General features: G+C 38.9%; 1 protein-coding gene across 4 annotated transcripts; it reads right to left on the bottom strand.

Annotated features, from left to right (window-relative positions):
- Window positions 1–216: 216 nt before the first annotated feature.
- On the bottom strand, window positions 217–23,197 carry znf1169 (zinc finger protein 1169). Of its 4 annotated transcripts, NM_001386829.1 has the most exons (7): window positions 15,614–15,965; window positions 13,318–13,421; window positions 9,860–10,604; window positions 6,519–6,586; window positions 5,667–5,673; window positions 4,894–5,003; window positions 2,310–3,437 (listed from the first exon to the last, which is right to left on the bottom strand). In NM_001386829.1, the coding sequence occupies exons 1-7, from the start codon at window positions 15,661–15,663 to the stop codon at window positions 2,470–2,472; spliced, it is 2,052 nt and encodes a 683-aa protein (NP_001373758.1). In that variant the 5' UTR covers window positions 15,664–15,965; the 3' UTR covers window positions 2,310–2,469. The 4 variants fall into 4 exon arrangements, with proteins under 4 accessions (XP_073792252.1, NP_001373758.1, XP_073792254.1 ...); XM_073936151.1 differs by lacking the exons at window positions 5,667–5,673; window positions 6,519–6,586; window positions 9,860–10,604; window positions 13,318–13,421; window positions 15,614–15,965 and adding an exon at window positions 23,139–23,197 and having other exon boundaries at window positions 217–3,437; XM_073936153.1 differs by lacking the exons at window positions 2,310–3,437; window positions 4,894–5,003; window positions 5,667–5,673; ... (1 more) ...; window positions 13,318–13,421; window positions 15,614–15,965 and adding exons at window positions 18,186–18,860; window positions 20,553–20,648 and having other exon boundaries at window positions 8,609–10,259.
- Between the last annotated feature and the right edge of the window lie 239 nt (window positions 23,198–23,436).

The following is a 23,436-nucleotide window of genomic DNA, read 5'->3' as shown; positions in this document are numbered from 1 at the left end:
TATATTAACATCCAATCAAGTACAATATAAAAAGAAAAAAATAATTATAAAAAAAAATAAATTTAAGGCTTTAAAATAATTAACAGTTCTTTTTGCTTTGGTATTTTTGGTTTCTTTTATCGTGCATAGATAATGACCTGTTTCTATATCAAAGTGAGTAAATTTTTCACTGCCCATTTACATTTATGAATAAAAAAAACGCAACACAACATACTACAGACAAAAGTTTACTCAGTAGCACGTGAGGTAAAATACCGTTTAAAAAACGTTAAGAAATCCACTTAAATTGATAATGTGACATTTTGCATGACTGCTCGAGTCATGTGCTTGTGTAGAACTCTAAAACAAAGGAATCATTTATCACAAAGAATAACAAGTGCTTTTATTAATACACAACTGGCCGATCTTTAAACGTACATTCATACATTGAAATGAAGGAAATGATTTGAGAATGTTGCTTGTAAATGTACAGAGGAACGATTATTATGACATTAGAGGCTGAAAATTTGATTCAGAGTGCGAGTCTCCAGAGACTTTCTGCTTTTAAAAATGATCGTTTTATTTGAACAAAACGATAATAACCAATATAGTTGTCGAGTCTAAGAAACAGTGAAAAGTAATCTATAGCCAAAAATAACAAGTATTTGAAGAGTATATTGAGTTTATAGACAGTAGGGCTGCTCAATTATGGGAAAAATCATAACTTTTTAATTGATATTTCTTTAAAAAAAATTTGTTTTGACACAAATTTCCATGTATTCGATTATTAAAGCGCTCACATTAAGATGACTGCAGATGTGTGTGCTCTGCTCGTCTCTGAGGCTGAGCGCGCACACTTCACACTTTTAAAAACATGATTAATTCAAAAGCACTTCAATGAATGATGCGCATCCCGTGCTGCAGACATTACATTCCAGTACATGCTTTTAGTCGTTTTCAGGTGGAACTGAGCTTTGCAGAGCAACAAATGTGCACAACTGAAAAGGGGGCGGTATATGATGGACTAATCGTTTATCTCGATTAATGGTTTTTCATAATCGTTGGAAGCCAAAATCGAAACAGAATTTTTGACAATTGCACAGACCTAATAGACAGTAGCTGGTAAGTGACGAACAGTAGGGGTTGATCGGAAAGTGAAGAGCACATATACAAACAAACAAACACCCACACACTGTTAGCTTAAACAATAAGCCAATATTATATATTAATATGTAAAATATGTAATCGAAAATATGGAAATCTAACGAAGCCTTTTTACAAGACTTATGACGCATTTAATGCCGAGTTCAGACTGCATGATTTTTAAAGTAGTCGTGTCACAGATGTTTTCACACTGCTTGACTATCTGGGCTGGCGTTTCGTTGCTGCTTTGTTTACACTGCAAGATGGATCGGCGACAGGGACATTCACATTGCATGACTTTCCTATAAGAAGAATCGCCGACAACTTCGTCCAAACTACGTCTCACAGCAAAAAACACGTTGTATATCTTTTGTTCTTAACTACATAATGAGACAGAAGCCTTTAATGGGGTAGAAAATGTGCATATTTGCTCACCTGGGTTTAAAGGGAATTAGCCATTTCTCCTCAATGTTGATAATAAACTAATTTCTTTCTGTATGAAACGTCAAACAGACACGGTTGCTCCTGAGTCCTGTCAAACCTCCACTAGTTTTTCCTCCATTTCGTGGGTCCAAATAAACAAAAAAGAGTGTTTTTAACTTCTCCCCCAGCCTCCCGCTTTGTCGGCGAGCCAAAATCGGGGCTAAAATCACGCAGTCTGAACTAGGCATAAGGGTCATTAGCATCTTAAATCCGTAAGTTTTTAATATTTTGATTTTGAAAAACGTATGAGCATTTATATACATTTATGAATGTATTATATCATCTTTGCTTCAAACTACAAAAAAAAAAAAAAACGAATTACGAGACGAAAAACGAATTACCACTTGTAGGAGGCATTTCTAATACAGCGTCTATGGGACAGGACAGTAAATTTGACGTTATTCTCTCTTCTGGCTACCACTATCAGTCTCACACTATCGTTTTTCTTTTTCTGAAAGTCTTGGTAACACCATCCTGGAGTTTTTCGGTCATTAATTTAGCAAATAGGACTGTAAAAAACGATTTGTTGTATTCTCCTATTCACTGCGCTCAAAGTTTCCCAACTTTGACGACTTGCGTTGCAGAGAAACCAGGTGATGTGAAAAGGGTCTACTACCCAAATGACAATTTAATTAAACTAAACAGAATACGTTTACAGGTATTATAAATAATAATAGTTTAAATGAATTGATAAGTTACTGGAATTACAAAAATATATAGAATTTATTTACATTGAAAATAATCTAATTGTCGGAAGTATGAAGTGTATATATAAAAGATGCGTGGCAATCATCAATTAAATTCTAACAAATGCACCATTATAAACTTTCTCTAACATTAGATGTTTCTTCAAATTTGAAGGCCTTAAAAATGTTTTACCGCTCTGATCACATTTGTGTTCTCCATTGTGTGGATCTTCATGTGCTTTTTAAGGTGTGATGATTGTCTGAAACTCTTCCCACACTGAGTACATGCGTACGGTTTCTCTCCAGTGTGAATCCTCTCATGTGTTTTCAGGATTTGTAAAAGACTGAACGTCTTGTCGCAGTGTGAACACTTGTAAGGTTTCTCTCCAGTGTGAAACCACTGGTGTTGTTTTAAGTCTGCGGCTGTAATAAAACCCTTCCCACACTCAACGCACACAAACTCTCTCACACCGGTGTGGATATGCTGATGCGCTTTAAAATGAGACTGATGTGAAAAACCCTTCCCACACTCAAAACATACGAACGGTTTCTCTCCAGTGTGAATCCTCTCATGTATTTTCAGTGATTGCAACTGACTGAATCTCCTGTCGCAGTGTGAACACTTGTTAGGTTTCTCTTTAGTGTGAGTCCTCAGGTGTCGTTTCAGATTTCCAGCTGTAATAAAAGTCATCTCGCACTCAAAGCACACAAACTCTCTGACACCAGTGTGGATCTTCCGATGTTGTCTTAGGCTTGACTGTCGTGCGAAACTCTTCCCACACTCAGAGCATGAATAAGGCCTCTCGTTTGTATGAACTCTAAGATGTTTCCTCAGCTCTGAAGAAATCGAAAATGTTTTGCCGCATTGATCACACTTGTGTGGTCTCTCTCCAGTGTGGGTCTTCTCGTGTGTTTTCAGATATCCTGAACAAATGAAGCTCTTGTCGCAGTGTGAACACTTGAATGGTTTCTCTCCAGTGTGGATCATCATGTGAAACTTGAGTGTGTGTTTGTTGGTTAAACACTTTCCACACTGAGTGCAGTTAAAACCTTTTTCTCTCTTTGTGTAAGTTTCACTTTCACTTTTGACATGATGTTTGTCCTCATCTTCACTCAGTTCTTCACTCTCCTCGTTCACTATTACATCTGAAAAGTAAGTTACATTTTAAGAGGCTGGTTTCTTACAGCATATGCAGCTCTGGACTGTTTAAACCATACAGAGAAATGATCATGAATAAGAGCATTTGTGTTTAAACGGTCAAATATGTTTGCACATTTGCTTTTATAGACTCAATTTCTTTTGCCCCTTTATAGACATAACACATTTAAATCATGTGTGTTTAATATAAGATTTCTAATTACAAGTTATACACTTTTTTTTTTATTAGTTTGACCTAAAAGTACTATCATCTCATTTGGTCAATGCATGTTCGAGACATGTTCTGTACGTCATTTGTTATGTGGTTGTCCTGCCTCAATACATACACACACGCCAATCATTATCAGTTATGTGGTTATCCTGCCCCTACACACACACACACAACAATCATCATTAGTTATGTGGTTGTCTTACCCCTACACACACGACAATCATCATTAGTTATGTGGTTGTCCTGCCTCAATACATACACACACGCCAATCATCATCAGTTATGTGGTTATCCTGCCCCTAAACACACACACACAACAATCATCATTAGTTATGTGGTTGTCTTACCCCTACACACACGACAATCATCATTAGTTATGTGGTTGTCCTGCCTCAATACATACACACACGCCAATCATCATCATTTATGTGGTTATCCTGCCCCTAAACACACACACACACAACAATCATCATTAGTTATGTGGTTGTCTTACCCCTACACACGACAATCAACATTAGTTATGTGGTTGTCCTGCCCCTACACACACACACACACACACACTAATCATCATCAATTATGTGTCTGTCCCGCCTCTACATACACACACACGCCAATCATCATCAGTTATGTGGTTGTCCCACCCCTACACACATATGCCAATCATCATCAGTTATGTGGTTGTCCCACCCCTACACACACATGCCAATCATCATCAGTTATGTGGTTGTCCCACCCCTACACACACATGCCAATTATCATCAGTTATGTGGTTGTCCCACCCCTACACACACATGCGAATCATCATCAGTTATGTGGTTGCATACAAATTTTAACTTTAATTCAGAATTTGCCAGGGGTATGAATAATTTCACGCTTGACTGTATATTGACCACATGTAAAGGACCATTTGTTCATTACATTTTGAGGTATATACACAGAAATTTACTCCATTATAGTAAATGGAGTTTACTTCTCATTATAGAACTTCAGAGCAAATGTTTTGAACATACATCTAGAAATATAAAATAAAAAATATTAACAAATTCTAAAACTTTTTAAAAACAAATGATTAAAGTTTCAACATTAAAATATTAGTGGTAATTATAATGCAAAATGTACACATTTTATATTTTTAATATTGTAATGATGCTGTTATTCGTGTTTCAGTCTGCATCCCTGCAACGTTACTGATCTTCAACCTCATTATTGAAGAGTAATGAATAAACACAAACCTATCTGTGCTTCAGTCTCTTCCTGTTTAATTCTGCAGGGTTCTGGATCACTCATCTTCTCACTGTCCTTCAATAAACTCTGTCTCTGTCTTTTAATGATGGCGGCAGAGCTTCAGGAGAAGAAAAAGAGAAATCTGATTCATTTACACTGATTGATGAAACAATATAAGCATATTATTGCAGGTGACACAATGTGTGTATATGTTACTTGCTCAATACAGCGAACACCAACAAAACTTATTTAATGTAGATCTGAATATTAATGAGCCACAGGTAGTAAATGGTCATTTACAGCCATTCAGGATCAGCAGCAAATCAGCTCATTTTATAATGAGTGCTACAATGATGAAATGAATACTATTGTAATTAATAATTAAAAAGATTATTGCATTCATAACAAGTTTTATGAAGTAGGAATTCATACCAATAAAGTAATTAGATTGTTAGCAGAAGCACATCACTGAACATAAACTAGAAAATCATATGTAAATAAATAATACATATATTTTTAATCTTTATCTACCGCGGTAGATCCCCATTATTACATTCACAGACCATAAATTGTGATATTGCTGACACAAATGTGGAAAAACCCAAACACTGAGCTCATGTTTCCTCTCAGAGCTCCTCTCTGCCTGCTGTATTGTTTTGGTCAGCAGACACACAGATAGAGGTGAACTCAATGCAGAAACTAGTCGCAGAATGTCGCTTTAATAAACTGTAAAGTGTGTTTTATTGTTGTGTAAACACGAGAAAAAGCGAAAACGACTCACCTCAGCTCTTAAGACTCGACGCTGAGTGAACGCGTCAGTGATGACGTCACCACGCCGAGGCGGCCGCAACGGCGGATCATCAACAACGCGCCAAATTAGCTGTCAAAACAATTGCTAACGTAAACAAAGGCCATCGTAATCATGCGTGAGGTGAAAAATACTGTTTATTAGGCACTTTAAACGCTTAAAGTACACTCAACAAATTAAAAAAAGCCAATGCAACAGTCCCACGTTATCGCTGACAGTATAAACATGTTTCCTGAGGTAACTTCAATCAGAAGACAACTCTTTTAAACAAAATATGTAATGAAAACATTTAATAACAGCTCGAAGCTCATTAAACATTGTTGAACAATCTAATTACCAATTTGTTTTAAGCAAAATATTAACAAGATTGAATTGTATCAAGAGGCAAAATGACAGACGACTACATTAATAAAAGCTTCATATAGGGTTGTTTGGTGAGGAACTCCATCTATAAGCTGATCTGAATCCCACAATGAAGCTGCTGTCAAAACTTAAGGTGATGTTTCTTCATCCTAAACCTGGTTAAGAGTTTTACACACAAACTGATTGTGTTTGCGTGTCTGAGTAGACTAGATTTTCTTGCATTTAATGTACTTTTTCCACGTTATTTTTAATATTATTAAGTATACAACCATTTTGCTCACAAGTCATCGATACAAATTATCATCGCGACTAATTTTGTGTTGTTATTATTAGCCTTTTATTAAAATGTCATTAGCTGCTTTTTCTGAAAAAAATATGTGCATAATTATGAATGATTAACATTTAGTCTTAATATCACCCTAACTATATAAACAACATATACACTAAATGCTTCGGGAATACCCGACAGGCGCAGGGTGCGAACTACAACTACATGCTCCCCTAAATTAGACATGGGCTTCCCTGAAAACCTGATTTGTGAAACTATAACAAAAATATTGACAATGTGTTATTTTGATGTGCGGTTTCAGTATTGTGTAATGTGGTCATGGATTATTATGTGTAAAAGTGCAAAAATATCATTCATGCATGACGGCGATTCACAGCTTATATTTAAAAAAGATAACTACACATGCTATTTTTGTAATGAGCATCAAGATGTGGGGGCACTGAGGAGTCAAACAGTCACAGCCAGACACTTTCAAATGTAGGTTGAGACACTAGCCCCTTTCACACATACAGACCTTTCCGGAAAATTGGCGGCAATTTTCCGGAAAGGTTGTATGTGTGAACAGGTCCTTTTTGAAAATACCGGTAAATTCATTCTGGCTATTTTCCGGAAAGAAAAGTTGTAACATTACCGGTAATTTGCCGGAATGCTGCGCTGTGTGAATGCAGAAGGAAGATTGCCGTAATAAGCGCGTGCACGTCTAGAACGTGCTGACGTGAGACGTCTGCTTTAGCCAATCACAACAGTCAGACGCATTCACGTCCGCGCGGTTTGTGAGAATAAAACCTTTGAATATTTTTCCAGACACATTTAGCTGCTAGAAGTTAGTCAGATCACGTTTATATGTTCTTCTTAATGCCAACTGTGTAAATAATCATCGATGAGATGCTTATGATAAGCCGTTGTTTGTTTACCTTCAAGCTTTGCGTGTGCCTGTGAAACAGCCTGTGAGCGCCTGCACACGCACATATTATGAACATCTCGACATGCGAAAGTGATCCTGCGAAAGTTGTTCACAATATTGATCATCCACAGAGTTTGTAATTTAGTCAAATGTTTACAAACACAAGCGCAGCCGTTTAAAGCTCATTTGTGGTGAATGATGTCAGAATGTACCGGTATTTTGGAATGGATGTGTGAATGCTCTTTTCCGGAAAATTTCCGTAACGTCCTTGCCTCTGTAAACAGCGCTTTTTTGAATATACCGGTAAAGTCGTTCCGGAAATTTTCCAGATATTTACCGGTATCACTGTGTGAAAGGGGCTACTGCTTATTCGTTTACCGAAACAAATGATGTGACATTGTACTTCTTTTTGTTTCATACAGTAGGCTAATAACGTTCTTTTTAAGCACCATGGCATTGCTGTAAACTTGACCGAACTGAACCCCTTTCAATGGTGTTTCTCTCATTTTCCAATTACGTTTTACCAGAGTGAAAAGTGAGATCCCATTTTATAGGCCTATGTAAAATAACAAAACCAAATGCTGTCCTTAATATCATCATCTTGAACTTAAAGAACGAATGGTAAAATGATAGGCTACCTGACAAGGTTTTTTATTTTGTTGTTAAGTGAAACCTATTCATGTTTGTTGATTTTATATGGATGTATTCCTCTCAGAAGCACTGCAGGTAGGCTGTTGTTGTTTATAAAAATAAATCTCTCAAAAGATATTTAAAGCTCAAAGAAAGTTATTGATGGGTAAACAAGCACTTTTTAGCGATAAAGTTCATTTAGCCTACATTGTAATGTTAGTTACAATTATATAAATATTCGTTTTATATTTACAGATTTTTTGTGCTTATACATTGCTGCTTAAGGACAGCGATCCTGTGTGTTTTATAGCCTACATCAGGGGTGTCCAAACTCAGTCCTGGAGGGCCGGTGTCCTGGAGAGTTTAGCTCCAACCTAATCAAACACACCTGAACCAGCTATACTAGAAACTTCCTGGCAGGTATGTTGAAGCAAGATGGAGCTAAAGTCAGCACGACACTGGCCCTCCAGGACCAGTGTAGGACATCCCTGCCCTACATCATTGTGGCAAGGGACTCTCAAGATTAAAGCGACCCCCAAAGTGGGCTTCTCCAAAGGCCAAGGTATAGTTCAAACACTGGACAGGCGAGTAAATTAACTATGTCGTCCAGTGTTGGCCTCATAACTAGAGGATTTAGGGCCCCTGAAAAAAAAAAACATAGATCATTAGTCCTCATCGGACTAAACATTTTTTTATGGAGGGGTAAAGAGCAGAAATTTGGAACACTTATTTCACCAAATTGCAAGGTTTTTTTTTAATTATCGAAGTTTAAGACCCATGCATTAAGCTAAAAAAGGGAACCCGTGGTAAAACTTAGGTTGCAAGAACAAATACCTAAGGGTCAACTTTAGGAATTTAAGGCTGCCATTAATGATTTCTCCGTAATGATAAACAGGGGTTGAACAATGAAACTTAAAGGCCTGGTTTTAGACCACAGTAATTCATTAATATGGTGTAGGGCATGGGTGGCCAACCCTGTTCCTGGAGAACCACCTTCCTGCAGATTTCAGTTGCTACCCATATCAAACACACCTGAACCAATTAATTAGGACCTGAACACCACGTTATAATTACAGGCAGGTGTGTTTGATATGGGTTGCAACTGAAATTTGCAGGAAGGTGACTCTCTAGGAACAGGATTGGCCACCCCTGGTGTAAGGCATGGGTGTCTAAAGTCAGTCCTGGAGGGCCAGTGTCGTGCTGACTTTAGCTCTAACTTGCTTCAACACACCTGCCAGGAAATTTCTAGTATATCAAGTAAAAGCTTGATTAGCTTGTTCATGTGTGTTTGATTAGGGTTGGAGCTAAACTCTACAGGACACTGGCCCTCCAGGACAGAGTGTGGACACCCCTGGTGTAGGGCCAATACAGCAGCAATTCATCCAGGGAAATGACAGATACAAGTCTTGCATAGTGGCCAGAGGGACTCTTCTTCAGGTCACTTTGTTATACCGGTGGAGGAAAACATTTCCTGACTCGCTCCCCCAAAACAACTCAAAGTGACTTGATAATGTTAGGATCTGGTGACTGTGCAGGCCATTGGACATGTTCCACATCACTTCCATGTTTATTAAAAAACTCCTTCACCCGTCCTGCTGTGTGTATTGGTGCATTATTATGCTGATAACACGGCACTGGCTTGCATGGTTCAGGACTTGTAGAGCTGCGCATCGATGGATTTGCTCTTCAGTGTTTGGACTTTCTGCAGTGAATATAAAACCACACTGAACTGTGTGAAGTCTGAAAACTGGACTGACACCGTTTCAATTTGTAATTGTTATTACATTTTTCAACTGTAAAAGCGATATTGAAATAAAGACGAACTGATTAATTTGAACGGTACAGCCTTCAGGACACACACGATCCTCCAGAATGGTTGGGTAGTCCTTGGCACAATCCATGTTTCACACTGTCCACAGCCTATGATTTTTAATGCTGGCACCATTGAATCCACCAAGGTCGGTAGGCAGTACCGATCACATCTGTGTGTCTTCTCTCCAGTGTTCATCCTCATGTGAGACAAAGGGAGTGTGAATCTTCATGTGTCGATTAAGGTGCGTTGATCGCTTGAAACCATTTCCACACTGAGTGCATATGAACGGCCTCTCTCCAGTGTGGATAATCAGGTGGACTTTCAGATGTCCCGAATATCTGAACGTTTTGTCGCAGTGTAAACACTTGTACGGTTTCTCCTCAGTGTGACTCCTCTGGTGTCGTCTCAAGTCTACCGCTGTAATAAAAGTCTTCTCGCACTCACAGCACACAAACTCTCTCACGCCACTATGGATCTTCTGGTGCGCTGTTAAATTGCTCTGCATCGAAAACCTCCTTCCGCACTCAGAGCATGAATAAGGCTTCCTCTCTGTGTGAACTCGGAGATGTTTCTTCAGGTCTCCAGCCCTCAAAAATGACTTGCCGCATTGCTCACATGTGTGTGTTTTCTCTCCGGTGTGGAGCAGCATGTGTGTTTTTAGGGTTCCTAAACGATTGAAGCTCTTGTCGCAGTGCGAACACTTGTACGGTTTCTCTCCAGTGTGGATCATCATGTGATGCCTGAGATCGAACATGGAGGCTAGAGTCCTTCCACACTGAGTGCAGGTGAAATCTCTTACGGCTGTTCCTTCCGTTGATAAACTATGCTCGATCTTCATTTGAGTTTCATCTTCACTCTTGACATGATGTTTCTCCTCATCTTCACTCAGTTCTTCCTCCTTCACCATCACATCTGAAAATGAAGTAAATGAGTAACATTAAAGGGTGGGTCAGCTATGACAGCGGTTCCCAACAGGGGGGTCCTGGCCCACGAGCTTTGTGGGGGTCGCGTCATATTTAAAAAATGTCTTAGCAGTGGACAATTAGGAGAATGATCCTGTTGCCTTAGTTCATTTTATCCCCTAACACAGTATTCAGTGTTTCCTCTAGGATGTTTTCCAGCTGTGGCGGCAGGCCTTTTTTTTTTTTTTTTTTTTTTTTTACACAGATCTACCAACTACCTGTGGCGGTATTTCAATGACAAATGCCGTGAGCGCAGTATTACTGGTAGAGATCGCATTTATGTAATAGCCTATGTAAGGTCCACCCAGTTGGCCCAATGCCGTTGTCCACTGGTGGATGAAGGTTTAATGCCTGTTCGGTCTTTCCAGTGCACAATATTGATTTACCTTGAATTTAACTCATATCTGACTCCAATTTTAGTATGAGGTGGTTTAGAATATTAATATATTTATCCTCGTTTTATCTGACTCCAATCATAAAACATTAAGAAGATTATATCAATATGTAATTTAGATAAATGTTTGAACCTTTTGTCTTCACTAGTAACTATTACATCCGTTCATTCGGGTGCTCATGTCGATCAGAGAAATCGCCCCGGCCGAAGGCGTCCCTCACGGTCACACTCCGGTCAGTCTTGAATATTAAACAGAGGTAAATTGACAAATACTTTAGATGGCCGCTACCAGCGTGCTCGTTCGAAAATACTTTAGTTAGTCCCGCTTAGGTGTACACCCTTGAGTTAAGACAATATCATTTCTAATTAGAGGTTAGGACATTATTATAAATGTACCCGACTACTGGACTCTATAGTAACTTTGGTTTTCACCAAGCCCATGGTTTCCCATATGAACTTAATTTAGAATAATATTACCTTCAAACAAAGGTCGGGTACCCAATCTAGGTTAGTCGTGCAACACCTTGTTGACCTAGACGGAAGTTAACGCCCTTTCCACCTAAGTACACTTGAATCAATATCAAGAGTCAGCCGGATCCCTAAAACACAATTAGTGTGCCCAATGCTCCATCTCAACTGGATTTTAGTCCGTCTACTGACCTGACGCAAGACGTGCGGAAACAAGGATACAGCGTAATCTACTAGAACTAATAATTACAGAGTGAGCAAAATATGGTCAAACATTACAATTTATTAGTCAGGTAAATGTATTATGCCAATTCAATCAGTCAATTCATAAATGATCAATACAAACATCAAATTATCAAAGATAAATCCAAGATGAAAAGATGCAGACCTGACTTCAAATTATACATAAGGTGGAGCGTAAGCTCCATGTTACGGGCTGATCTGAGTAGGCAGAATCACCCTGAGCCTTTCTCAAACCTTACCTTAAGTAATCCAAGAATTCCCTCAAGGAAAGGGCTGTGTGTATAACAAAAGGCTTTCGCATTTAGTGCTGCCTGTGGAAAAGTCACACCCTTCACAGTGGTTCAAAAGATGCCTGAAGTTATATATTTATTGTGTTGATTATGTCTATTTCTGAGAGGATGAGACCATTGTACCAATCGCACTGAGACATTTCAAATGATATCAAACATGATAGTTAAAGTCAGTTTGGTTAATTTAGAACATTCAAACATTGAAATGACCATATGTGTGAATTGGGGCGGTTGAAGCCGAGTTTCAGCAGACTCAGATGCAAATGCAGCAGGAGTTCCTCTGCATTCCACGCGCCGATTTCCTCTGCTCGTGCACAAAGCTTCTTGCACGCCCCTCAAATATAAGCCGCTTCAAGAGCGTGCAGATCTTCTTGTGCGCTCTCAAATGAACGCTGCTGAAGTGCGATTTAGTGCGTTTATGTAACGAGTATGTCTCCAGCATTTATTAGAATTGCTAGAAATGTTCATGAATGTCTCCAATAAACCTACAGAGCGATATTGATGCGTCCTGAAGTGAATTGAAACGGCTATACTATCACCCGCTATTAAAAAAAATAAAATGTTTTGAATGAGAAGCTGTGATGTAGCCGTGGCGGGATGAATTTTAGCGTGGCGCCCCGCCATGGAAGAATGAATGTAGCGGAAACCATGCTATTCCTCAACCACCGGTCCGGAGATCAACTGGTACCAGGCTGCACAAGAAATCATGAATTATTTCCGTTTTATTTATTATCCGAGTCTGAACGAGCTTTTATTTTGAAAAGTCATTTATTTTGAAAAATGACCGAACTCTCGGGGTTACATCTTGGTCACTTGAGCACCCAAAATTTAACCTACAGGCAGCAAAATGAGTAAGAAACAGACGTCTTTGGAAAGTTTCTTTACTAAGGGGAAAAGACCCAGTGAATGACCCACCAACTGCCAAGATATGAATTCGCAACCCATTTGTCAACAAATCAGGTGAATGCAGCATGGCTGTGGAAGAAGATCAACTGCTGGAGATCGCAAATGATTAGGCTTTTTATTACTGCAAACTTATATGTGCGATAATATCATTAAATGTTGACGGGGGCCTTACAATATTTCCCGGGGGAAAAGGGGGGTCTTAGGCAAAAAAAAAAAGGTTGGGAACCACTGAGCTACGATATTATATTTTAAACTTTAGGCCAAAACAATATTAAAAAAAGTGCTAAAACTGATGAAGTGCTTAAAGATTAACCTCACTGTTCTTTAACCTCATTATTGAAGAGTAATGAATAAACACAAACCTATTAGTTCTTCAGTCTCTTCCTGTTTAATTCTGCAGGGTTCTGGATCACTCATCTTCTCACTGTCCTTCAATAAACTCTGTCTTTGTCTTTCACTGATGGAGCTTTAGAAGAATAAACAGAGAAATCTGATTCATTTACACTGATTGAGGAACTAAATAATATTATATCAATATAATAAATCAATAATAATTCATTGAGGTAATTTGAAAATGTGAAGAGATCGATATAATAAAAATAAGAAACAGTGACTACTGGCATATTGATGATAATATTGATGAGCCTCGGATTATAAACACTCATTAAACAGCCATTTAAGAATAGGCAGCAGATTAGCTCACTTTAAGCTGAGTGTTTATGGAGCGAATAACATGCCAAACAATCTGAATTTGAATTGTGTTCATTTGAATTACTGACAATTGTAATTTAATAAATAAGAATTGTTAAATGCCGCTAAAAATTGCTTTGAATTTCATAACTTGAACATCTGAAATGGGCGAGGCAGTGGCGCAGAAGGTCGCTGGGTCGAGCCTCGGCTCAGTTGGCGTTTCTGTGTGGAGTTTGCATGTTCTCCCTGCGTTCGCGTGGGATTCCTCCGGCTGCTCCGGTTTCCCCCACAGTCCAAAAGACATGCGGTACAGGTGAATTGGGTAGGCTAAATTGTCCGTAGTGTATGAGTGTGTGTGTGAATGTTGCCCAAAGATGGGTTGCGGCTGGAAGGGCATCCGCTGCGTAAAAAACCTGCTGGATAAGTTGGCGGTTCATTCCGCTGTGGCGACCCCGGATAAATAAAGGGACTAAGCCGACAAGAAAATGGATGAACATCTGAAATGTAAGACAAATAAAATTTTCAAGGCAGAATTTTTTAAGGATGTATTTTCAATCTTTAGATTTATTTGTGCTCTGCATTGAAAGACTGCAGATATTGGGTTTGTAAAAATACAGTTTCAAGTTTTCAAGATGAAGAAATTCAGAACATCAAATTGAATATCATAAAATGCAGATTCAGCAGAAAGTAGGTCAGGGGTGACCAGCATTATAAACCAAAATGTCCAATGAGTGCAACCAAATCTCTCTCTTTGCCACTGAATTGTTCGTTCAGATTCATTGGAATCGGCTCATTTATAAATGTATTAAGTGACTCACTATGAATGACTCGCTCAGAGATTTCTTGTTAACCTAATTTCTTAAATTAGCACAACCCCCCCACCCCTCCCCCGTTGCTACACCGCTGCTAATGAATAGAAGCCACTTGATGAGTTTTATGTGACCCGAAACTGAAAGCAGCCTACCTTATTCCTAAAGCTAAAATAAATATTAGTGAGTATTTGAGTTTAATTTTGCATTAGGCTATATGTAGATTAAAAAAATATATTATTTTTACCTATTTCCAGACCACCCCAAACCCCCACCCTCGTAATTCACATCCTGTAATTCATCTATAACTATGAATCAAGCAGAGGCGGGTGATTCTTTGTTGGACTTTTCGGTCATCGTCCACTCTACCCTGTTGGTCACCCCTGATCTACTTTCTGCTGAATCTAAATTTTACGATATGAATTTCTGGTTTTGAATTTTAGGATGTTCAGTTTGATGTTCTGAAATTTTTCATATTGCAAATTTAAAACTGTGTTTTTACAAACCCAACATCTGCAGTCTGTCGATTCAGAACACAAAAAATGAAAATTACTGCCTTGAAAAATTCAGCTGTCTTACATTTCAGATGTTCAATATTCAAGTTAAGAAATTCAAAACAATTTTTAACCGTATATAAAAATGCTCATTTATTAAATTACAATCGTCGATAATTCACGTGAACACAATTCAAATTCAGATTGTTTTGGCATATTATTAGCTTCATAACTGTTTGTAGGATAAACTATTGTATTTATTTTTTTTAAAGTATTTATATCAATATCTAGTTTAAATACCACGTTTTAAACCAATTAAGCAACCAGATTGTTAGCAGTAGCATTCATGCACAGAAACAGTGAAACAAAATAAACTTTTAAAAACTTCACTCAAACAATTAAAGCATCAAAAACTCCTTATTTACAGTTTTCTACTTCAGTTAATATATCAAAAGATTACCATTCACAAATCATACTTTGCCATATAACAGAAACATCGAAAACTCAAACACTGAGCTGCTCTCTGCCTGCTGTATTGTTTTGGTCAGCAGACACACAGATAGAGGTGAACTCAATGCAGAAACTAGTCGCAGATTGTCGCTTTAATAAACTGTAAAGTGTGTTTTATTGTTGTGTAAACACGAGAAAAAGCGTCAACGACTCACCTCAGCTCTGAAGACTTGACGCTGAGTGAACGCGTCAGCGCTGACGTCATCACGGCGAGGCGGGGCGGTACGGACGACGTTGCGAGGTGCTGTCCATGGTGCTGAATTATTTGACGTGAATGGTAGTACTGCGAGGAACTGTTGACTTAAAGGGGCAGTTCACCCAAAAATGATAATGATGTACTCATTTACTGTCCCTTTACTTGTTTGAGTTTGTTTCTTCTGTCCTGAAAAAAAGACACTTTTAGGACAACTGAAAGCATTAATTTTCATAGTATTTGATTTTCCTACCATGGAAGTCAATGGTTACAGGGTTTCAGCTTTCATCCAATTATCTTCTTTTGTGTTCAAACGAAGAAACTCATAAAGGTTTGTAAACACTTAAGGGTGATTAAATAGTCATTCATTCATTTTCCTTCAGCTTAGTCCTTTTATTCATCAGGGGTCGCCACAGGGAAATGAACCGCCAACTTATCCAGCATATGTCTAACACAGCGGATGCCCTTTTAACTGCAATCCAGTACTGTGAAACACCCACACACACTCATTCAAACACACACACACACACTCATACACTACGGCCAAATTAGTTAATCAATTCCCCTATAGTGCATGTGTTTGGACTGTGAGGGAAACCGGAGCACCCGGAGGAAATTCACGCCAACACGGGGAGAACATGCAAACTCCACACAGAAATGCCAACCGACCCAGCCCAAGCTCGAACCAGCAACCTTCTTGCTGTGAGGTGACAGTGACAACCACTGAGCCACCATGTCGCCTGAAAATAGCCTAATTAAACAATGTGTGTATTACAAATTAAAAGAGTTGTGTGATAAGGTATCGCTAAGAGTGGTTCAGACTCTCCTCACAAGAGTTTGACTTAAAGGTCCCGTAAAGTGAATGTTTAATCAGATGTTAGTATCAGTATGTGTGTTTTAAGGATTTCGGTAATCCAGTTTGTGCCAAAACGTTGACAAAATTCACGTTTTTGAAGATACAAACGTAAATATAAACATCCAAATCATGCAGTTTGTCATTTCCACCTAAATGGATCAATGTTTATTTGATGTCACCCCATACTTTAGTTTCTCATCAAATCTGACCAATCAAATGCTTTCGTGTCTGACATGCCCTGCCCCCTTCTTCTCATTGGGTTTTCATTTGATGCGCTTGAGCTCAAACACTCTCACTTGGCAGAGCTGTAAAAAACAAACACTATTGGCAGTTTTTTAAAGGGGGAGGGGCTTCACTATGCCCCGCCCTGTTCATGTTTTGATTAAAGAGCCTCTATTACAGGTTTTTGAGAATTACCTTTTATGTAGTGTGTAACACAGCTCAAAGTGAAGTTAAATATTGAGCTAAGGCTAAAATCTGAAAGCGGACAGTGTTTACAACTATTGATTCATTTATAAGAGTCGACTCATAGTGCTTCAATGTACTATAGTGATGTAACCTTAATGTTGTGTTCACACTAGACGGACATGAAGCATTAAGTTTGAGTGATTTACATGTTAATTCAATGCAAAAACATGATTAGACATCATGTGATGCAAATAAAACGGTGCAAATGGAGTGTTTCTTTGACCTTAACGGTTGATTTGTAGCATTTGATTTGAGACACTGAATACACTGCGCTAAAGCGCCCCCAGATGGACATTATTAAAAGAGCGCCTGAGATTTTGAAGCTGAATAAAAACACTTGGATGCAAAAAAGCCTATATAATAGATAACTAATGCAGAGTTCAGACTGCGTGATTTTAGCCCCGATTTTGGCTCACCGACAGGTTTTGAGAAATCGCCGACAAATGCCTGAAATCACAGACAAATCGCTGCTCGTGCACGTGAGTGACAATCACACAGTATGAACGATCAAAGACGCGATCTGAGAGAATCGCCGATGAGTCGCCGATGCCTGTGAGATATTAGGCGTGCTGAATATCTGGAGCTGTCGTCGAATCAAATCATGCCGTGTGAATTGAGTTTTAACTGAAAATAACATCAGCGATCGCCTACAGCCAATGAGAGAGCGGCAATCACTTGTGTGTGTGTGCGCGTGCGTGTGTGTATACCTGCTGCAGGCCAGCGGGAGGCTGGGGGAGAAGTTAAAAGCGCTCATTTTCGGTTTATTTGGACCCACGAAATGGAGGAAAAACTAGTGGAGGTTTGACAGGACTCAGGAGCAACCGTGTCTGTTTAACGTTTCATACAGAAAGAAATCAGTTTATTATCAACATTGAGGAGAAATGGCTAATTCCCTTTAAACCCAGGTGAGCAAATATGCACATTTTCTACCCCATTAAAGGCTTCTGTCTCATTATGTAGTTAATAACAAAAGATATACAACGTGTTTTTGGCTGTGAGACATAGTTTGCATGAAGTTGTCGGCGATTCTTCTTATAGTAAAGTCATGCAATGTGAAAGTCCCTGATCCATCTTGCAGTGTAAACAAAGCAGCGACAAACACTAGCCCAGATAGTCAAGCAGTGTGAAAACATCTGTGACACGACTACTCTGAAAATCATGCAGTCTGAACTCGGCATTAGAGTCTTCTGCTATGTATGAACTCTAAGATGTTTCTTCAGCTGTGCAGGCCTCAAAAATATTTTGCCGCACTGATCACACTTGTGTCTTTTCTCTCCAGTGTGGATCAGCATGTGCCGACGAAGGGCTGATGAGTGTCTGAAACTCGTCCCACACTCAGTACAAGCGAACGGTTTCTCTCCAGTGTGCGTCCTCTCATGTATTTTCAGATTTCCTGAATGTCTGAATGTTTGGTTGCAGTGTGAACACACATATGGTTTCGCTCCAGTGTGAATCCTTTGGTGCTTTTTCAAAGCTCCAGCTGTAATAAAAGTCTTCTCACACTCAAAGCACACAAACTCTCTGACACCAGTGTGGATCTTCTGATGTTTACTTAAGCTTGAATGCTGTGTAAAACTCTTCCCACATGAAGGACACGAACAAGGCGTCTCTTTCGTATGAACTCTAAGATGTTTCTTCAGATCTGAAGGCCTAAAAAAGGTTTTGTCGCAGTGATGACATCGGTGTGGTTTCTCTCCGGTGTGGATCATCACATGAAACTTGATGTTCTGTTTGCATTTGAAACTTTTCCCACACTGAGTGCAGGTGAACACATTTTTGCCTGTTCTTTTCATTAAAAAACTTTGCTCTGTATGTGAGTGAGTTTCACTTTCACTTTTGACAGGATGTTTCTCCTCATCTTCACTCTCCTCCTTCACAATAACATCTGAAAAATAAGAAAATGTTATATTTTATCCGTACAGTCAAAAGATCATGAATAAGCGCATTTGAGATGTGTAAGTGGTCAAATATATTCGCACATTGGCTTTTATACACTTAAAAACAAGATGTTTCGGCCTATACATAGACATGAGAGACTTATAATTTTGTTCATTCTTTCATTCATCCATTTTCTTGTCGGCTTAGTCCCTTTATTAATCTGGGGTCGCCACAGCGGAATGAACCACCAACGTATCCAGCAAGTTTTTACGCAGCGGATGCCCTTCCAGCCGCAACCCATCTCTGGGAAACATCCACACACACTCATACACTACGGACAATTTAGCCTACCCAATTCACCTGTACCGCATGTCTTTGGACTGTGGGGGAAACCGGAGGTAACCCACGCGAATGCAGGGAGAACATGCAATAATTTTGTTCATGTAACATTAATTTAGTAGGGTTGTGCCGATAGACGATGCCATCATCCATCACAGATGGCTGAAAATCTTCACGATGCTGAGCCGGCATCACGATCCATCACCCCGCCCCACATTTATACTGATATATAACTTATCATTTGCATGTCATCTTAATAACAATAACGGTCTTATCTCGAGCGGTGTTAAATGTTACATATAGCTGCCGCTTGCACGGCTGACAGCATGGTGAGGATTAAATGAAGGATTATACAGCACCTCTCACGCTTAACATATGTAGATTCAGTGTCAAACGCTGTTACCTGTAAACCCCGTCCCACAGACTTTACAGTGAACGGCTTTAGCTACTTTCATAGCAGACTTGAAGCCACTGGAAGTCTTTAATCCACTCTTTGTAACGTGTAAATGGTGGATTAACATTCAGCACATGATCACTAATCAGATGTGCCATTATTAGTAACTGTAGGTAAATCTGTCAGTGTTATTTTCATTCTCTCATCTTCACATTTTCGCAGTTGTATCTCAGTCATCTGAAGGCAGAAGGCACTGACTGAGTGATTGACAGCTGATATTAACCAATCATTCGCGTTCAGTTCTAGAGCAGTGAGCCAATAAAAAGAGCACAAAGGCGGGGCAAGCATTGCAGGCTTTTGACTTCAGCAAGTTTACATACCAAGTGTTTATCTGTTCCTGAGTGCTGCGTTAAGCGTTTTAAGGTGCAAAGATGCACTCTGCATAAATGTCTCCTAAATCTGCGCACGCAGTGAGGATTTTACAGTGAAAACAGTGAAAATGTTTGCACTACAGTGAACTCCAACCGAACTCTCGTCTCCTCCACCAGCTGTGGGAAAAGCCATTATAAGGACACAGATCACTGCGTATTCGAGTCCCGCGGGGAAAAAAAGTGACTGACAGGTGGTTATTTGTGTGTTACTTTTATGGTTTGGTTATAGGTAAAGCTAATACCATGTGGTTCAGGTAGTGAAAAGGGTAGGCGACAATTAATTAATTTGTCATGAATTAATTGATATTTAACAACCACCACCCCCGCCCCCCCTACGATGGCATCGTCCATCGTGATTAGACATCGTACGAGGCCAAATTGGTCAACATCGCCCAACCCTACAATTTATTCAGGTTTCATATTCTACACTTAAGATCTAAATTAAGAATAACACGAAAACTGATGAAGTGCTTAAAGATAAACACCCTCACTGTTCTTCAGCCTCATTATTGAAGAGTAATGAATAAACACAAACCTATTAGTTCTTCAGTCTCTTCCTGTTTAATTGTGCAGGGTTCTGGATCACTCATCTTCTCACTGTCCTTCAATAAACTCTGATGGCGGCAGAGCTTCAGACGAAGAAACAGAGAAATCTGATTCATTTACACTGATTGAGGAAATAAACACATATTATATTTATACCTTGTAGGTGACAATGTGATTTTAAGTCAGCTGGGACTATTAAAAATAACTCAATCTTGCAATTTGTGGATTGTAAGACATTAGTGTAATGCATAGATATATACACTAGATCTCGCATAGGGACCCTGAGCATGCGTCAATAGAGCCGCCACATTGGTACAGTGCTCCCAGGAAAAATGTCATTCAACCGCACTAGTCAAACAGTGTTATTACGTGAAGATGCGGGACTTTAGCAATGTCTACGGGTGTAGAAACGAGCAAACAAAGAAATCAAAGCACAAAGGCAAAACATTTCATAGGTAATATTATGTTTTTTTCTGTTTTTGTATGTTCTGAACTTTTGTGCTAATCAGGTAACGTTATTGATGATAACAGTCACTTACTGCATTCACCATACGCCAAAGCAGCTCCAACTCGCACTAAACACTCGGCTTATGCTAGTTTTGTTGAATATAATCAGCAAACAATGCAAAAGAAATATGACAACGAGATGCTGCGCTGCCAGAAACTTGTATTATTGTCGGCTAACGTTAGTGAAAGAGTCGTTCGGGGGATTCATTCACAAGCGAATCGCTCTCTCCGTCAGTATGAGGAGTGAAAGCAGGAGAGGAGCTGTGTTTCAGGACATGATTAGATCAAATTTAACACGGAGGGTGGATAGTACATTTCTCTCCACACAAACACAAGCTTTTTGTCAGGAATGCCCGTGCGGTCACTGATCCATCAATATAGAAAAGTGATGTAAAAATATAATTTTCGTAATTAGAAAAAAAAAAAATTACGTACTAACATCCAGGAAAACTCCCGATCATAGATATATGTGTATATGTGTATATCTCTGGCTTTGGATGGCCACAGTCCTCCACTGTACCTTGGTCCCGCATTCATTTCAAAGGAGCGCTACCCTGTAGCAAGATGGCGGCGCTATTGACGCATTCCGTCCAATAGACAACAATAGGCCAGGCGACATCTAGTGTATATATCTATGAGTGTAATGAACAAGGGATAAACAGCAACTATTGACATGAATAAAGAGGATTTCAGCAGCTATGATAATATTGATAAGCCTCATTAAACACTCATTAAACAGCCATTCATGATCAGCAGCGGATCAGCTCATTTTATACTGCTTGCATAATAAATCAATTACAATAAATCAATATCTTGTTTAGAAGCTAGTAATCAGTGGTGGATTTAGGCATGGGCGATTGGCCAGGGCAGCATCTTGCTGGGGAGATGGTGCAACAGAAAAGCTTTGAGATAAGATTTCCTTTATGCAAGTGTATTATTTAAAGTGTTTATCCCAGAATAAAGATGTTTGGGGCTATTCACATTTGGCGTCTTTTGCTTGTGCAAGTTTGTTATTCTCCATGTGCAACCGAAACAACCCTGGTGAAAACAAAGTGATGCATATGCACAGAAAGCCATTCCCATGCGCCTCACACATGCCGCTATTAATCCCAATTGTTTACTGTACATGCACGCTGGTATGCAAGTCAAAACTAAAGTTCACATCATATGATGATGATGTTACTTTGACTAAGCATGGCTATGAAGCAGAAAGGTGGAATAATGAGTCAGAGCGGTAACTAAGAATTCATAACATTAATTCTCGACCATAAGTCGGGTCTAAGACAACAGAATAATTCTATAAAACATCTATGCTTTGTACTCTATACATCTGTCATAATTAATATTCATGCAAAAGACTTAGAACATCACTCCAGTTGTGTTTTTACATTGTTTTTTCAGTTCCATTTAGGATTGATTTGTTATTTATTTAGAATAATAATTGTATAATATTAATAATAATAAATTGCTATATTTATTGAAAGTAAATAAACATACTTAGATGTATTTATAATAATTATCTGAAATGTATATATAAAAATAAAGATTTATTATTTAATATTTATGTAAAGTCATCCACATAGTGTCTTTATTTCATGGGGGATAGGGAAGGGGATGTTTGAGGTGGTTTCGCCCAGGGTGCCATAAAAAACTAGAACCGCTCCTGCAGTAATTATTTAAACTGTTGAAAAATGAAATCCTTCAGATAGACTGTTGGGTTAGTGACAAATAAAAACAGACACAGTGTTATTCATGAGCCTTTGAGTGTACATTTAAGTGGTGCGTGTAAAGCCCAGGACAAACCAAGCAGACAGTCGAATGAAAAGTCGGATGAAGAGACATCACAGATCATACAAAGCCATATTACTGACACAAACATGTAAAACTCAAACACATTCACTCATATTGTCCTCTCAGAGCTGCTCTCTGCCTGCTGTATTGTTGTGGTCAGCAGACACACAGATAGAGGTGAACTCAATGCAGAAACTAGTCGCAGATTGTCGCTTTAATAAACTGTAAAGTGTGTTTTATTGTTGTGTAAACACGAGAAAAGGCGTCAACGACTCACCTCAGCTCTGAAGACTCGACGCTGAATGAACGCGTCAGAGCTGACGTCATCACAGCGAGGCGGAAGCAACGGCGAATCAACGCACCGAACAACAAAGTACAAAAAAAGACATCTTAATTTTAATGTGTGGTGAAATACTGTAAGACTCTTAAAAATTAAAAATGTGTACAATTATCGGTCAAGAAACAAAACTTCTTGTTTAAATGTAAAATAAAATGTTTAATATAAGTCATCCCTGCTAAAAAAAAAAAAACAGCTTAAACCAGTCTAGGCTGGTTGGCTGGTTTAGCTGGTTGAC

This window comes from Danio rerio, chromosome 22, assembly GCF_049306965.1.
Source record: "Danio rerio strain Tuebingen ecotype United States chromosome 22, GRCz12tu, whole genome shotgun sequence".
Lineage (NCBI taxonomy): Eukaryota > Metazoa > Chordata > Actinopteri > Cypriniformes > Danionidae > Danio > Danio rerio.
Note: the sequence above shows the minus strand (reverse complement) of the source record. Positions and strands in the feature narration are given on the sequence as shown.

Bases quoted from the DNA above. Each gene is read 5' to 3' on its own strand.
- znf1169 (NM_001386829.1), bottom strand. From the start codon at position 15,663: ATGACGTCAGCGCTGACGCGTTCACTCAGCGTCAAGTCTTCAGAGCTG. The intron at 10,605-13,317 runs GTTTGTGTTTAT...CTTCATTTTCAG, and splicing joins AGAGACTGAAGAACTAATAG to ATGTGATGGTGAAGGAGGAA. The intron at 3,438-4,893 runs GTTTGTGTTTAT...CTTACTTTTCAG, and splicing joins AGAGACTGAAGCACAGATAG to ATGTAATAGTGAACGAGGAG.